The 16,890-nt window shown below is 38.8% G+C and overlaps 1 protein-coding gene across 1 annotated transcript; it reads right to left on the minus strand.

Moving 5' to 3' along the window:
- Positions 1-93: 93 nt before the first annotated feature.
- On the minus strand, positions 94-16,077 carry LOC132046980 (uncharacterized). Its single transcript, XM_059437840.1, has 18 exons — positions 15,850-16,077; positions 15,475-15,658; positions 14,599-14,717; positions 14,138-14,183; positions 13,040-13,112; positions 12,896-12,953; positions 11,981-12,076; positions 11,552-11,669; positions 11,219-11,485; positions 10,315-10,416; positions 9,860-10,217; positions 9,653-9,766; positions 8,401-9,029; positions 8,102-8,298; positions 7,352-7,574; positions 6,515-6,634; positions 3,802-4,575; positions 94-3,338 (listed from the first exon to the last, which is right to left on the minus strand). Exons 2-18 carry the CDS (start codon positions 15,568-15,570, stop codon positions 270-272), a joined length of 6,459 nt encoding a protein of 2,152 aa, XP_059293823.1. The 5' UTR covers positions 15,571-15,658; positions 15,850-16,077; the 3' UTR covers positions 94-269.
- Between the last annotated feature and the right edge of the window lie 813 nt (positions 16,078-16,890).

Genomic DNA, 16,890 nt, shown 5'->3' on the forward strand with positions numbered 1-16,890 from the left:
TACACATCCGTGGATGGTTTTCATTCTCTTGTATTTTTTCCATCAAGCAAACAAATTTCATCTTCTGAAGACTATTTTTGGAAGAAATTCAAGTGAAGCATAATTAACATTTGATTGATTAGATGCTGAAACAAACCTAGCTTTGGTGCATTCTGAATACAGAGACTAAACTAACTCTATATAATGAAACAGGGACTACACCTATTTACAAAACCCAGTTCGTGGATATTCAAACTTTATGCTACCAAAATAATGTGCAAAATGGACTTCTACGGATTCCCAGTACTAGTTACAAAAGGAACCAATCTTCTGTAATCTCTCCTCCTCCCAAGTGCACAACTATCAAGCACTCTCCCTAGCATCAGCCTCGTGTTCTGCAGCGCTAATTCTCTGGCTGATAAACCCGATTCAGATGCATTAGGTTGGGCTACGGGTGTGGAACCAGCTCCAAGTCCAAGCATTGCAAACTGCAATGGCCCACTCCGAGCCTTAAATGAGGTCTGAGGTGCAAGAATCTTCTCTTCAGCACCAGCAAGTCCATTCTCAAATTGCCCAAGCTCAAGCGGATGTGATCCAGGTAAACTACAGCTCTGCAAGAGGGCTTCCAATACACTAAGTGCCTCCCAACACAAAGTGCTCTCTACCAACTGAGATACAATTGCATACATATGTGGACTTTGAGCAGCATCCATCGGAGTATGCTGAAGCAATGCCTTCAGCATAAGAAGTATGACACGCTGATATTCAACTGGCCCCTTCTCAAGAAGACGTAGGAGGTGCCCAAATGCTAGAGCCGAGTGCTTGGGGAACCATTCATTGCATATTAATGGTGAAACACAAGCTAGAAGGTGTTCTATATTTTTTATCTCACCACGGGAGTAAGCCATGAACACAGTAGCCAATTCGTCTATTGATTTTGCTCGGCACCAGACAGCTATATTGGTTGCAACAGAGCAAGCCTTTTGATACTGGTGATGGAACGGTGAAGCAGGACCCACAACCGCATCCTGGTTAAGCTGTAAACAGAGCCAGGGAAGTAAGCCTGTTATGTGCATTAGTAGGCGTGTTTCTGCAGCACCAAAGACTGAATCACATGAAGGCACAGTGATCCTAGATAGAACTTCAATGGAAACACCATGACTGACTGTTGACATAAGGCCTTTAAGAACCAGTGGCTGCACTCCTTCAAAGACTGGCACCTTTGCATTGGAGGGTAATGGCTCACTTGCATTCCGTGATTCCAGACGCTGGAAGTCAGAACTGTCACTAACAGTTGAATCAAGCTCATCCCTGGGCATGCTTGAAAGAAGCACATTCTCAGTTGTTCTATCTCGAAATGATAAGCGATCAATTACACGGCAAAAGAGCTCCAGCACCTGACAATACACATGAACGAAGTCTGTATGCATCATGGCAACGCAGCCCCAGAAAAGCTGGGGATATAATATCACCTTTTCTGGCTCCATATTCTCTACCATCACCTGTAATGTCAACAAGATCTCCATAACAAAGCCTAGAACAGCTGGTACAGGGTTACTCAAGCACCTGTGAAGGCAACGTAGCAGAGATACACAAGCATCATTAGTTACACGAGGCCGCAGTGCACGGTATATCTGGTGCGAGCGGCAGGCCAGGTGTCTTGATGTGCATTCCATAGCCCATTTAAGTGCCTCTGCTCCCCAAGTTTCCCGTAGATCTCCTTGGAAAAAGATAGCATCCACCATGCTCTGCACTAAAGCAGATAAGAGTGCTGCACTTGGCAGTACTGTTCTCACAACTGTGGTGTCCTCGTTCTCCCACATCATGCTACCTCGTTTAGATTGAACATACTTTATCAAGCTCACTACTTGCTGCTTGTTCTCACCATCACTATTTTCAACATCATACAATTCCAAGTGACGCCCAGCAAGGGAATACAACAGATTAACAAGAAGGTGCTGACAATGCTCCAAGACAATATCCTCTGAACTATCCATAGAGACAAAAGTGACATGAAAGAGCAAGGGTAAATGCTCCCGGAAATCTTCATCATTCTCATAGGCAATTTCAGCAAGTAAAATCAAGGCTATGTCTGCATGGGTGAGTAGGTGCTGCTGATGACCTTGCAATGCTGATTGAAGTTCTTTTGCATTAACAGCATGTGTTCCAGCCGCCAAGTGCAACCCTTCTTCCCCAGAATTTGGAGTATCAATGTGATAGTCCCCACTGTCTCGAGAGATATGGCGACTTCGCAGGCTTCCTGTTGAACTCCGTACTCCCATTAATGGCCCTGACATGTTCACCAGTGATGGAAGAAGTTGGCCAGATCGACCAGCAGTTAAAGGAACAATATTCAACTCAGGAGGCATAGGAGTCAAGGGGCCCGAGGCGCTTCTGCCTCCAACCGTTGCTGTTCTCCAGCTCAAGCTCCCACTTGTGTTTCTTAGAGGACCATCAAGAGATCCACGAACTAATAAAGGTGACATATGAGGTTGGCTGTCTACAACTGGTGAAACTTGAGCCACAGACGGCCCCTGAGAGAATTCCAATACAAAATTTCCATTACCATCTCCTCTATTTGCACTAGGCCTCAGAGGCTCTATGTTATCTTCAAGCATACGCTGAGCCAGTTGGTAAACCAGGTGATCAATAGTACGTTGGGGGCAGATACGAGCCAAGTACAGACCAACCCTTTTAGCAACAGAAAAATATGTAGCAAATGCACCACTTATTTCTGCTGATGCATTTGAATCACAATCTTCAATCCCTTTTGCAATCAAAAAATCTAAAACTGGACTTATGTTCCTGGGTTTGCTGGCAATTGTGCTCCAAAGCTTTTCAATTTCATCAGGAAACTGATCACCATGTCTCCATGTCACATAATAGAGACTTTTCAATAATCTCTCACTCCAGCCAGATTCCTTCAGTTTCCAGAAATTGAGATTCTCAATCCATGGAGCCATGCAGGTGAGGACTTGATGCTGTGCAATAATATCAACAGCATCAAGCTGCCTCTGCATGATTTCTTCACAAAGCAACTGGCTCAGTTCAGGATGATCTTTAGCAAGTTTGCAAGAGAGTTTGTATTGGAACTGTTGATATGAGTCTGGAAGGTTTCCAACTACAGCAGCTCTGTAGCTTCCTGACCCCTCCATCCCATCATCAGCCCATTCACGGACAGAAAGCGTCTCAAGCATTTGGAGGGCATCATCACGAATCTGTCTGGAAGGATCCACCACCTTGTAGAGGATCAGACTTAAGAGTCTCTGTATTTCACATTTTGGAATCTCTTGACGCATATAGACTTCAGCTAGCACACTGAAGTAGCCATCTGCAATTGCAGCATCGGAGTAGTAGCACTGTGCCAAATAAAGACTTGGTAAGTATCTCATAGGTATAATAACATATATGCTAAACATCTCCCTAGGGCAAGAAAAGTGGTATAACTTGCTCCATGTCAAAAAATCCAAAGTAGAGGATCTGAATTTTCAACCATATTTATTGATACTAAAAAGAAAAACAACAAAGATGATATAAGATCGCCACCGCCGTACCAACTAAAGAAAAGCCACAACAGAGGCAACTCACTTTCCAATTAAAAACGCGTAAAAAATTAAATACTTACTAAACGGTTTACCTCCTGAAACCACTGGGGGATTAAATAGCACATAAAATCACTATACTACACACACCCACACCCTCAATATTGACAAGTCACATATAATTCATTTTTGAGAAGGTTAATATGATTATGGAATGCATTTTGATTAAAAAAAAAATGTAGTGCATGAACTTCCTATAAGCAGTAGGAAAAAGAAGTACCTGATCAATGCAAGCAGGAAACAGGTCCAGATTTGTTATAAGAAGATTTCTTAAAGCTAATTTTGCAAGTGAAACTCGAAGATGGCCTCCTCTGTGCCTATCGCGGCCAGTTGTGCCTCTGCCACCTTCACCAGTGTACTTTGAATAAGATGGAGTTCTAGGATCAGCAGGTGAATAACCAAAGGGAGCCCTTGGTGCAGGCTCAATGAATAGGCTATTTATCCACGATATTACACGACCACTCATCTTTCTTGCATTGTCATCAAAGCAGGGTCCATACAACAGTGAAGCCATTGCATTCATGGAAGCCCATTGGATGGCTTCTACCTGTTCATTCAGTTCTTTATCAAATGTGAGTTTGTCTATAGAATCTTTTGATCGAGAGTGCTGAGTAGACTTGTATCGTTCTACTTCACGTCGATAATCATTAACACCATCCTGACTCCATGTATTGCCAGCATCATCGCTCCAGGAGAGCAGAAGATCAAAAAGCCGCTTCCTAGTTCTAATATCAAATTTCTCTGATTTTGACTCAACAAATTCAGGAGCCAGAGATCTCAGTACAGAAGCAAGTGCATAACGGAGTGGTTGCATTTCCTGGAAACTCTCAGCAGACGCTGTTAATATCTGTCTGGTTGTTTCTTCAATGAACCTCAAATAATGTAGGCGGAAAACAGGTTTCCTACTAAGCATTCCAGGCCAGATGTTTTCAGAAACTGTGCGGTATATATTTGCAATGTGGACGCGAAGTTCTTCTCGACGGGGCCTTTGGCTCTGCAATAAAAGGATTGAAATTCTACTAAAAAGATCCGAGCACAGAATTTATACTGATAATGACACAATCAGCAATTTACAAACTTTGGCATAGGGGATCTCAAAGGACTATGTAGCTGCAGTTTCAGCAAGTTTCATGCCTGTGATTCTCTTTAGCATAAATCAGGAAATCTCCTGTGCTTGTAATACATGTGTCTGCAGTATACTTCTACAAAACATGAATTTGCCATCTGATTTCATTCTTGCTTAACATCAATTGTAGAAGATTATTAAAGTTTTTTTAGCAGAGTAAGCTGCGATTAGAATATCATCAAATCATCAACTACTTTTTTTTTTGTAAGGAAAAATATAGGTAAATAGAATATCATCAACTACATATGCCCTACTATTAGCATTCATTCAAGCAAAAAAGTTTTAACCTGGCATTTGTTATATGGCTTATTTTAAGCACATTGCTATTCCTCAGCATTTAGGTACCTAGTAAGTGTGCATGAGCTCGTAACCTGACGAAGCAAAGAGCTCATGATGATTCAAAATAATATTCTCTTTTCTGGCCCAACAGCACTAGGGGAGAGAAACAAAAAACCAGAAGGAAAAGAACTCCAGTTTTGGATCACTTGCATAGTCTAAGTTGCTCCATATTTATCTTGGGCTCTGCTTTGTTCCAAATTCTTCTTGATTCCCATTGAACACATCTTTTAACGATATTATCTTTCAATCTTCATGGTTTTAGTTTTTCACATGTAGAAGGTGCATTTGGAAGTTCACGTACGTTATGACCAAAACCATCTCAAACAATCTTCTCCCATTTTATCCTCCAGTAGAATACATAGAGGATAAAGTAAGAGAGGTCGCTTGAGATGGTTCATAAATGTCCCACTAGACCTCCAGCAGGTAGGCGTTAAACCAAATGATTAAGGGCTCGTTTGGTATGATGGATAAGCAAAAATAGTCCTGGGATAAAAATTTAGTGCTGCCTTATCCCACGTTTGGTTGGAATAAAATGCCGGGATACTAATCCCCGGGATTATAGTGTTATTTTATCCCACATTGAGGGTAGAATAACAATCCCGGGATAACTTGTTTTCTAACCAAACGAGCCCTAAAGGTATTAAATGGGGACAAAGTACACATAAAATCACATTGAACAAAGTTGTCTCAAAACTCAAGAGACCTACAATCTCCCAGAATCCATGCAGATTTGGAAAAAATAAGACAAATTGGAAGCAAAAGATTCATGTAGGCGACACTGACTAGTTGGGATAATGCTTAGTCTTGAAGTATGCTTATATGCCCAATGTTACTAGGAGCTTTTTGTCTGTTCAGAAATATGGATGCCAGTAGAACATGTATAGACAAGTGGGTGACGTTTATAGAGAATCATATTTAGGTGTATGTTTCTCTACTTTTTGGTATACTCCTTGTATACAGGGTTTCACCAACATTATTAAGATTATTTACCTCATCCAAAAAAAAACAAAAATTAGAGAGCCTCTAGCGTCAGAGAACACCCAAATTTTTAAAATACTGGAATAAAACGGGTCCAAATGGAGCAAAATGAATATTCAACTAGCTTAGGACTGGGGTTTAGTCATTTTTATTTTCTTTTTCAAGTATTTTGTTGTTCCTTAAAAGTTTCATCTCCTTGCTGACTACTTCACGTTTGTCTACTAACACCTTATGCCAGATCGGTTTCTTACTGTAGAGTTTAACTTTTTTATATCTCAATACTAGCACATGCGCACATTAAAGAACTCCTACTTAGTAATACATAAAATGGATAAACATCATATTGCTCAATCCATCCAAAGAAAAAGAAAAAAAAAAAAAAAAAAAAAAAAGCAAGATCACCAGTTACTGACATTACATATAAAGCAAGTGAACACAAAAAGAACACAAAAAGAGAACTACAATGACAAGAAATTGTTTGAAAAATTACCTTCCATTTTGGTTTCCCTTCTGTCTCCAGAGAGACCTCATCAATGAAAGATGCAAGCTCACTGAACATGACTTCACATATTTCAAGATGGGAGTGTCCCAGAGCCATTGTAGCTGCATGCTAAAACAAGCAGAAAGAAATAGTCACTCAACTTGGACGCCAACTCAATGAAGAGTTTATTTCACTCCTTTTACTCTTTCAACCATGCTACTTCTTATGAAGTAAAAAAAACAAGAGCTTATCCATAACCTAATTCTTTGGACGATTACATTTAATATAAAATGTTGTGGAGAATATAAAATCCAAAAACCTTATCTCAAGAAGTACCGATACTACAGCATTTGATGTGCACATGACGCTTATCAGTAAAACTGTCAAATAGGGAGCCGCTCAAGCAATATTAAGCAAACCCCAGATATTTGATATAAGAATCTCAGCTATTCCTATGGAAATTCTTCCAGTGATTACCAATTAAATCTTGGTTTTAACAATCTTCAAAGTTCCACAATATAAAGTCTTTGTTCTTAAGCAAGTCACTAGCGGCATCTAGCTAGTGGCTTAATAACTTTGATAACCATATACAGCTGGAGCTTGGATGCTAAAGTATCCCCAGTGAAAAATAAAGGTAAGAGACAAATGAAGCCAAGTTAATCACACTAATGTCATGTGCATATTTCCACCATTACAAAAACTCCTACATGTTATCATGGGATTGTTTATATACTTATTGTTACTCCGACATTATTGTTACTCCGACCTATAAATATAGTAACAATGACAACATAGGACCAACCATTCTGCTACAAATCAGAATGATTGTTGGTAGTGACTACTCACTATATTTGCTTCAGAACCAGACTTTAGGGACGGGAAGATGAGGTGGAAAAGTTCTTTTATTGCTGCCGAACCACCACCTTCTCTACTATCAGATGGACATGAACATGCGAACATAGCATAAATCAGCCATTGATCTAGCTTGTTGTCAGTGTCCTGTGACTGATGGGCCTTTCCTCCCAACTCAGCAGGCGTGATATGAGCAAGTCGCTGAATAACTTCCAATCTGCAAGTAGATCAACATTACATGAAATTTCAAACGTTCTGCACGGAATTACTAAAGCTTGAAACTTTAAAATAAGGAATTGCATGAATGATCAAAAAATGAAACTTCAAATATTCAATTGCTTTAACAATGAATAAAATATTCCTATAGAAGGCATGCGTTATGGAAGAACTTTGAAATCCATCAAACAAGAAGCAATGCGCAGCATGAACATATACCAAAAATCAGCAGAAACTATCACCTAATGGAATGGACATTCGTATATTTTTGCTGAAGAAAGGAGGAAAAACTACTTGTGAATAAGCTCAAGTAAAGAATTACATTTGCTACATTTAAGTTTTCTACATTAAGTTATTTGCAAAATTGTAGATGGACTACCATTACACGCAAATAATTCCACAATAGGGTCGTTTTGGCTTCCCCAGGAATACCAAAAAGTACTCATGAAAGATAAATGACACATTGGAGCAGGAAGCTCGGCACATTTTCACGTGTTTCGGATGTCTATATTTCCACAACTTGCTTACTTTGCTTCCTGAACTGAACTTGGACACAGCTCCGCTGCATGCTTGACAAGCTCGCTAAGACAGCGGGCCCATCTGTTCTTATCCGGGCTCTCAAAGAGTATAGACTGGAGAGTAACATCAGGGGGTACAGGATCAGACTCTCGCCTCAGATCAAATGGACGCCCCGAATCCCAGTAACAACTCTGAACAATATCATCCTGCAGAAGCAAAGATCCTTACTAGATATGCGCTCGAATTTCCTAATTAAAAAAATAAGAGAATGTCAGGATGCTTTAAGAGGGAAAGAGAACGATACCCACCCCATGCTCTTCTAAAACATCAATTATGAATATGGGTTCAGCTTCATCTTTCAAGATATGATCTGATCGCTCATGCAATGAGAGTTCCCTTGTATCATTTCTTAAAGCACGAACACAGCGCAGTAACTCCAGTGCTGTGTGCCGGATCTGACTATCCACAGAACTAAGGAATATAAGACCAACTGCATCTATCTCTGAAGCACGAAATTCAATTGTTTCTTGAGAGTGATGGAACGAAGACTTCTTGAATCCCTCAGTTCTCTGCACACGCTTTGCATCGGAAACATCATACTCGGCCTTATCATCAGTTAGACAAGCTCTCCAAAAGCGCATGAGCTCCAGAAGGCGCCCCAGCGAAGTTTGAATGAGAAGAGGGAACTCATCTGGAAGGCGTAAAATGAAGTTTGCCATCCCCCTCATAACTGAAAAGCGACGATGTGGCAGGTATCTCACGATCCTATTGAGTACCTGTACCGCTTCCTCACGCACACCAGGATCAATACTGATGCCATGTTGAGGTATTATCTCAGTAATTTTATCACTTCGGCCAACTTCTTCAATCAGATACGGTATGCACTTCAGAACTGAACGGAATAGATATCCCTGAGACTTCTCCTTTGTTACGGCATCTGGCACAACAAAGAGTTTTGTATATAAAAGCACTATTTTACACAATGTAGAGGGGCAGTTCAATCTAACAAAAAGACAGATATTTTTAGGGGATTGATGGAATGTAAACATGCTAGTTTATTGAGTAGCAAACCTAAAAAAGATGTGGACGGTGGATCAAGATTTACTGTTATGATTTTACATTGTAAACCATAAACATAGCACAAAGCAGGTATGTCGCAGGTTGATGCTGATGAGCAAATAAGCAAAGTTCAAAAAGCTGCTCAGGCAGACAAATAATATAGGGTATCAGTAACAGCATAGAGCAGAATTCATAAAAGAAAGATAGCAATGCGGAAACTTAACTGACACCAGAAATCATATGTTTGCTAAGTAGTTGTTACAAGACAAAAGCCTGGAAAAGGGCTTGATAATGCCCTGGACCCTCACCCCTTTCCCATGGTGAGGAAGGTTGTAAGTTATAGCCAGTAGCCACAAGAACAAAGCATTGTTGAAACCAATACAGAGGCGAAGCACAAATACGCATGTCAATGACAGTATACCATTCAAGTAACACAGATACACAAGTTACCTCCCATCAATCTTCAAGAGTATAAGTGCTATTTGTACTGTAGATAATTACCTATAGTGGTCCTTGAAGAAGTAAGAAGAGCCTGGCTATATGTCCTATGACAAGATCTCAATATTGACTCAATTGCAGCCTTCACTTTTGGGATGAAATGGCCAATACCACGAACTGCCATATATGTGATAAAGAAAGTCACTAGTCCAGAATAGCAAGACCAAAAGTATAAGGAATGCAAATGAGACTGAAGATATTATCAATTACCATGGAGAATTTCCAAGCCAACATGCTGACTGCTAGGAGACATGACAATGGCAAGCAAAGCACGAAGACCAATAACTTTCGCTTCACTTGGACTGTCTTGCTTCAGCAACTCCAATATCATATGGTTCATAGCGAAATCAATGTTATGTTCAGCAATAGTCGCACAGAATTCTATGAGCTTATCATGTTGCACATCCTGTGTAAGCATGCCTTTTCTGAGAACTGTAAGGAGCTGTGATGTCACGCTGTCCAGGTAATCCCACACACGGTTTGGCGGCTGGGAATCACCATGAACACTCAGGTAGAATCTCAGCACACGATGTAAGCAATCTAAAGCCATGAATCGGTGGTTCTTGTCCTATAAAAAGGAAAAATCATGTGTGCTGAAAATCTTCAAAAAGGCAGTCACAGCAAGATTTTACTTTTTTGCCAATAAAGTTTTAATTACAGCTTACCTTCAGATGCTTATACAGTTGCTCCATGTGAGGACCAAAGTTACTGAGAAAAACATGTGGATCACCAAGACACAGAAGAAGAGTCACCAAAGGATAGCCAACCTAGAGTTGCAGATCGCATACAAATTGGAGAAATTACCAACAAACTAAGAACAGAGAAATAAGTAATTACAACAATAAAGGGAAAGGGGGTGGGGGGGGGGGGGGTGTTAACTATGAATGCAATATTAGCATTTAAGAGAGGACTCTTCAGTATGTTCTTGGGTTCCTTCTAGCTTTTTGAGAGGGCATGGGCTTTTTATGTACTAAATCCACATGAAGCTCAAGACAAGCTGAGTGGTCATTGTCCATTGTAACTTCTTCCTTGCTAGTATATAAATGTGGTAAGCACTACACTTCGTCCTCTAGATGCCAACTTATACAGTGCCTCGAGCTGAATGAAGGAAACCAAGTATTTCAAATTCCTGCAAGTCCCCGGGTTCCAAGTTTTTCTTGCTAAAATACCAGAAATATTAATATAGAAGATCTAACACATGCATCCTGTCGAGGGTAGGCACCTTAACTGACATTCTAGGTACAAACGATATAAAATATCTGTTAATAATCGAGAAAAGAGACAGCAACATTAATGACGAGTCCGAACTGAAAACCAAAATGTAAGAATGCCTTCATGCTCTATGGAGAAAAGAATGATAAAGAAGCTAACTTGGTCAACAAGCAGGAAGAAGAAAACCATCTCTCTTGATATAGAACAAACTTGAGGTAGTTTGACAGCAAACAACGATTTTTTAATTTTGATATTCTTCCTTAAATATTAATAAATCAGGTCATTTCAACTATCCTTATGACCAAATAAAGATGATATTGACAAGTGGAATTTCTATAAAAAGCTCTCTATGCTTACAGAGAAGTGTTTGCTCTGTTTATCCATCCACTGCACGAGCTGCGCCCTTATTCGTGCCACAGCTTCATACCATAGAGTTAGTGCAGGATCTACGCCTGAAGGAGGCCATTGACCCTTTCCACCATCTGCAAGAGGTGCTAGGATGTTTGATAGCATATTGCATAAGGCATGATGAAGTTCACTCTTTCGTTTATGAGGAGCACGATTCAAAGGGTTAGCTTTAGCAACAAAGGAAGCTGAAGCATTCAATCCACCCTCTGTCTTCACCTGGACATAACATATCATTATGATGCTTCTATGCATATCTATTCAGCGAGAAAACATGACACGTACCCCTAGCTTCAGATAGCGCATTCCATTTATAATACTAAGTGCTTCACTTCGAGCAACACTAGTATCAATACGACGGGTATTGAGTTCCGTGAAAAAGCGCTCTGTCACCGAGCTAAATCTGTTGACAGACAAAGGGAAAAATTAGCACTCACATACACTAACCATGAGGCTGAAAGTCACGTTTTCATTGACTAACATGGTTTGTTGCAAGCAAAGATTGCAAATTCTACAATGTCTACAGGGTAAAGATTTACCACACTTGTACAAGCATCGGGGTAAAGCATAGGGTTTATTTCAATTTTTCCTCTTACTTTCCACTTTTTTACTCTATCTGTGGAATAACATTTCCAATTTAAGCTGTAACTATCAAACGATCAAGTGATTGAGTTTGACGATTGGACTACAAAAAATTGAATTCCCTTTACTTACCTGATCCGAGATAGAGCACCAAGGAGTTGAGCAACTAAGTCCAGAAGAAGCCCCCGCAGATCAACCAATGAAGGATACTCAACCTGGCTAACAACCCTGCAACAGATAAAATTGTTCAGCATATAAACTTCAAAGTTTATAGTCATTTCATAATTTGAGCATCTGAGTCAAGATTTGACTGAATCAAGGTCGATTAGATAATTTCTTTTTTTTTTTTTTTTTTTTTTGGTTGGTGTGGGGGGGGGGGGGGGGGGGGGGGGGTTGGACTAGATAATCTCTCTTGGCTGTCTAAATAGCTATAGAAACAAAATAAAAGCAATTTTTTTGTAAGTGCCAAATAAAAGAAATCATGCCAAAATGATAAATATCAGTATATCCAACCTGGAAAGGTACAGACTACAAATCTGTCCTAGCTATAGTATTGTAATCTTATAGAAGTCCATTTAAGACTAAATATTTTTTAACAGATGGGGAAGGTAATACATACTATATGCATTCACTTCCACTACTTCACTATTCCAATACAATAGAATTACTGCGCTTTGTCATTCATAGCCTCTCAAAAAACAAGGCAATTCTTTTGTTCATGGATGGTAAATTCCAATACAGCAGAAGTTTGTAAACCATGTTCCTTGGATGTTGTACAAGAACAAGGTCTTGAAAAAAAAAAGAAGTTGTCCTTCAAATATATTATGGCAGATAAGAGCAACAAATTAAAGTAAGAAATAAGATAAAATAAAACCCAGGAAGAGGAAGGAAAATCATATCGAAGTTACATTTATGGCTCTAGCAAATAAGGATCACTGAACTAAAAGGTGGACCAGAGCAGTTGCTAATAACTTATACTATTATTCTAGAAAAAAAGCAAATAGGAAACCCGAGTGCCATAAGTTATGAACTGGATTTGTAACCTACCTGTCTGCATTTATTAGCCAATCGAATACAAAATTTTCAAGCCCAATCCAAAGCTTCTCTGCAGTTCAGGAAAGCACATTAAAATCAACTAGCAGTGGATTAGCTTCCTAGAGAAAGGTAGACCTGCTGAATCTGTGAACTTACCTGTAAGCCCTTCTTGTGGACAACATTCCACAAAGCGAATACATGCAGAACAAAAGATGCACTCCACTGCAAGCTGAACCATGGAAGAACTTACTTATTTGATAGGATATGAGAAATGCTAAGAACCATGGAAGAACTTCCTCAGGAGCTTAAAAAAAGATAATAAAGTTGCTAAACCATACAAAACTTAATCAGATACTTCAAAAAGGAAAATATGCACGTAAAAAAAAAAAAGGCAGCCCGGTGTACAAAGCACCCGTGTTATCAGGGTCCAGGAAAGGGCCGCACCCCAAGGGTGTAATGTAGACAACCTACCTAATGCAAGCATTAGTGGCTGCTTCCATGGCTCGAAACCCGTGACCTATAGGTCACATGGAGACAACTTTAGCGTTGTTCCAAGGCTCCCCTTCAAAATATGCACATAAAGTACCTATGGTATAATAACAATTTGGATCACTAAGCATGAAATGAATACTGGTCTAAATTAGACATCAGCAATGTCTTCATGCCCGATACTCTGCCAGTTGAGGTTATAATGGCTACTTTTTTTAATACTTCAGTTAGAACAGTTTTGGTTTATTTTCTTATAATATCTCTCCCTTTCTGGTTTCTTCCAACTTCCTGCAGCCAAGTGCATGAGGTTCTCTCTCTTTATATATATGTATATGTATAAGGCCAACTGCATGAGGTTCTCCAGTTTTACCGGATGTCCCCAAGGGAAGCCAACTGCATGAGGTTCTATACTAGGAAAGTTAAGTTTCTCTAAAGGTGAGAGGATGAGCAAGGTATTTCACCTGGAAATAGTTCGGGATGCATAACTCAGATGTAACTTTAGCCTACAAGATATGTGATTTAATACAAGTGACTCCTGTAGTTCCATTCATTTGCTCTTCCATAGATTAAATTAAGTGACAAGTCATTTTCAATCAATTTGTTCAATAACCAGAAAATGAAAGTGCAGAGGAACAATCTGATAGCAACTTCAATGCTAAAGATGTGAATGAAGACAGGAGTCACAGACTTCCTTCTCAAAAAAAACAAAAAAAGATCCTTGTCAAGAAAGGTGTCACGAACAATAAAGTTGGTAGATTAACAAACCTTTCTCTGAAATGTTGATGCATCATTTGCACCTTTGGGAGATTCACTGCAACCAATCATAGTACATCAGATTCATAGCATTGGAAGATTCTCTAATCTGGTATACACCTTTATGCAGTGTAATCCACATCACATTAAGAAAGCTTCACTTTTATTAAAGATAAAAAATAGATTGATGGCATGGCGATTTGCATAAACAGCCAATAAAGGGATGTAACGACCTACACTTTAGAATGTATTAAATATTTTTTCTGTTTCTGGTAAGTAGTAGGAGTAGGTTTTTGTAAGGAAGTACTGATACCAGAAATAATATAAGACAGGAAAATTGTGTGCAATGGCAGATTTCATCAGAGTTCAGATTCTCAGAGACAAGCACACTTAGACTTAGTCTGTACACAAAAATAAAGCAAAATTCAAATGGAAAACTTTCTAGGGTAAAAATTATAACTGAAAATGTGCACCTGTCTCTCCATCTTAGAAGGGCCTCCAGAAGAGGAACAGGTGTGTGACGTGCAACCATGGCCAATGAATCCAGTACTTGCTCATAGGCTGGATCAGATGGCCGAAGGTACTGTCCATCCTGTATTTCCCCAAGTGAGAAATTTCAGACAAAGTTACAGACCCAAGTCAAAAGAAAATTAAGCACAAACACCTATCAAAAAAAAATTTTAAAAAAAAATAATTTGAAAGGGAAAACTAAGCACAAAAAAGGATTGTTTTTGCATCAAAAATAGGTAAAAGATCACATTTTCCAGAATCAAACTAATGAATGTAAAACACGTAAACAACGAAAACAGCACCACTCCACCTCCAGTGGAGCCAACTTAAATAGACTATGCTTGTCATTTTCCCTTTGTGGTACTAGAGGACCAACTTAAGCAAGACCATACTTCTCCTTTCCACTTTTGGTTGCTAGAGGCAACATATCAGGGTCTTCCTCAAAACAAATTATAAGGCCCTTATGACAATCACTATTTGGGAAGCTTATCTTTTGTCTAAACTAGAGTAGAACGGAAGAACATTACTCTAAAATCCATCTTGAGCTCTCTCTTAGTGTTATGAACTATGCTCCCAACTAATATGACGAGCAACAACAACAACATACCCAGTGTAATCCCACAAGTGGAGTGTGGGGAGGGTAGTGTGTATGCAGACCTTACCCCTACCTTGGGAGGTAGAGAGGCTGTTTCCCCAACTAATATGACGAGCATTTAGCAAATATCTTTCTTGACGAGAAGTTAAGGCTCACGGTACATCATAAACATACAAATAACAGCAAAAAATAGGATCAACATGTGAAAATAGGGAAAAAGAGGAAAAGTGTGATTAGACAGTACCTGAGCTTGAGCAGTTTCAATTCGACGCCTGGCAAGGGGAAGGAACCTCTGAAGCAACGCGTCAACAATCAGCTTTGCTGCACTCCCAGCCTTCATTTCTTCTTTCTTTCTCACAATCTTACACCACGTTGATGCAAATGCAAACTTCAGATTTCATATCCAGTAGAAACTGTCCACTTTGTACCTAAGCATGATCCCAATTCAGATGAAAGCGAAAAAAACAACACTTGGAAATTTTAATCAATCCCAATCTAATTTGAGAATTTAACGTTATCGTGCTGTTAAATTAGGGTTCATCTAGTTACTGTTATCGTGCTGACTTTAGCCAAGTGTTGAGAATTTAACGAAGAGAAATAGAGGATTATAAGGACATACCGGAATCAGGCTGCTTGAAAATTCAACGGCGAGTGAATAATTCATCTTCATCTTCCCAATTTAGTCATTTTTTTCCAGTTTTTATTCCTCCCTGTCTGTTGCTGATTTCTTATTTGGTAGTAAAACAAAAAAGGAACCGGTTCATTACTCAAATTTTGTTGCTGTGCTGGTTGGATTTTAGCTGTAGTCCCACTCAGACCAGTGCTCTCTTCGTTGTCCTCAATATCCTCCTCCCCTCTTCTTTAACAATCTTTTTTCTTTCGTCATATTGTGTAAGTATTATTAAGAAGAAAATTCTGTCAAGGCCCGTTTATTTTTTTAACGATTGATTTAGAAATTTTAAAGGGTATTTTATTTGGATTTTGTTATTTAACTTGTATCTAATTTTTATTTTTATTTTTGACATATTTAGTTAGTTCGAGAATAATTTTAACATGCATTGTCAGACTTACACATGATATTACAATTATTTTAGCAACATTTGAATATATAAAATTTGGTTTTATTAAAAATTAAATAAATAAATACAAAAGTCAAATAACGTATTAATTAATTTAATAGTACAAGAAAATATAAGTTAGTTCATGATTATCGTTCAATATAACTTATGCGAGATATAGTTGTAGATCTTGTATTAGAGTGGTAGTTGATTATTTTAGCAACATTTGAATATATAAAAACGATTAAAAATTAAATAAATAAATTGTGGTGGTCAGTGGTGAGGTTAATAATTATGATGGATGATGGCGGTATATAAAGATGGTGTCAATTGATAGTAGTGGTTAGTATTTATGGCTAACACTAACGGTGATGATTACGGGATTGATGATTGTAATTGGTGATAGTGAAAACTAACTATGGTAATTGACAACTATAGTAATTCTAGGCGAGGATGGTGGTTATGGGTGGTGAGTGATCGTCTCTCACACAAACACATGATTGGTGTAATAGTAAAAGCGGTGAATAAATTAGTAGTAAAATATCTTATTCGCAAAAAGTAGTTGTAAAAGAAAAATACACAATGATTGATATTTAAATACT

The sequence above is a fragment of the Lycium ferocissimum genome, chromosome 2 (assembly GCF_029784015.1).
Source record: "Lycium ferocissimum isolate CSIRO_LF1 chromosome 2, AGI_CSIRO_Lferr_CH_V1, whole genome shotgun sequence".
Taxonomy (NCBI): Eukaryota; Viridiplantae; Streptophyta; class Magnoliopsida; order Solanales; family Solanaceae; genus Lycium; species Lycium ferocissimum.

Excerpts from the sequence above, each read along its gene's own strand:
- LOC132046980 (XM_059437840.1), bottom strand. The coding sequence starts at position 15,570 with ATGAAGGCTGGGAGTGCAGCAAAGCTGATTGTTGACGCGTTGCTTCAG. Across the intron at positions 12,077-12,895 it reads TGGCTAATAAATGCAGACAG|GGTTGTTAGCCAGGTTGAGT; the intron begins GTAGGTTACAAA and ends TATCTGTTGCAG. Across the intron at positions 9,030-9,652 it reads TTCTTCAAGGACCACTATAG|ATGCCGTAACAAAGGAGAAG; the intron begins GTAATTATCTAC and ends TTGTTGTGCCAG.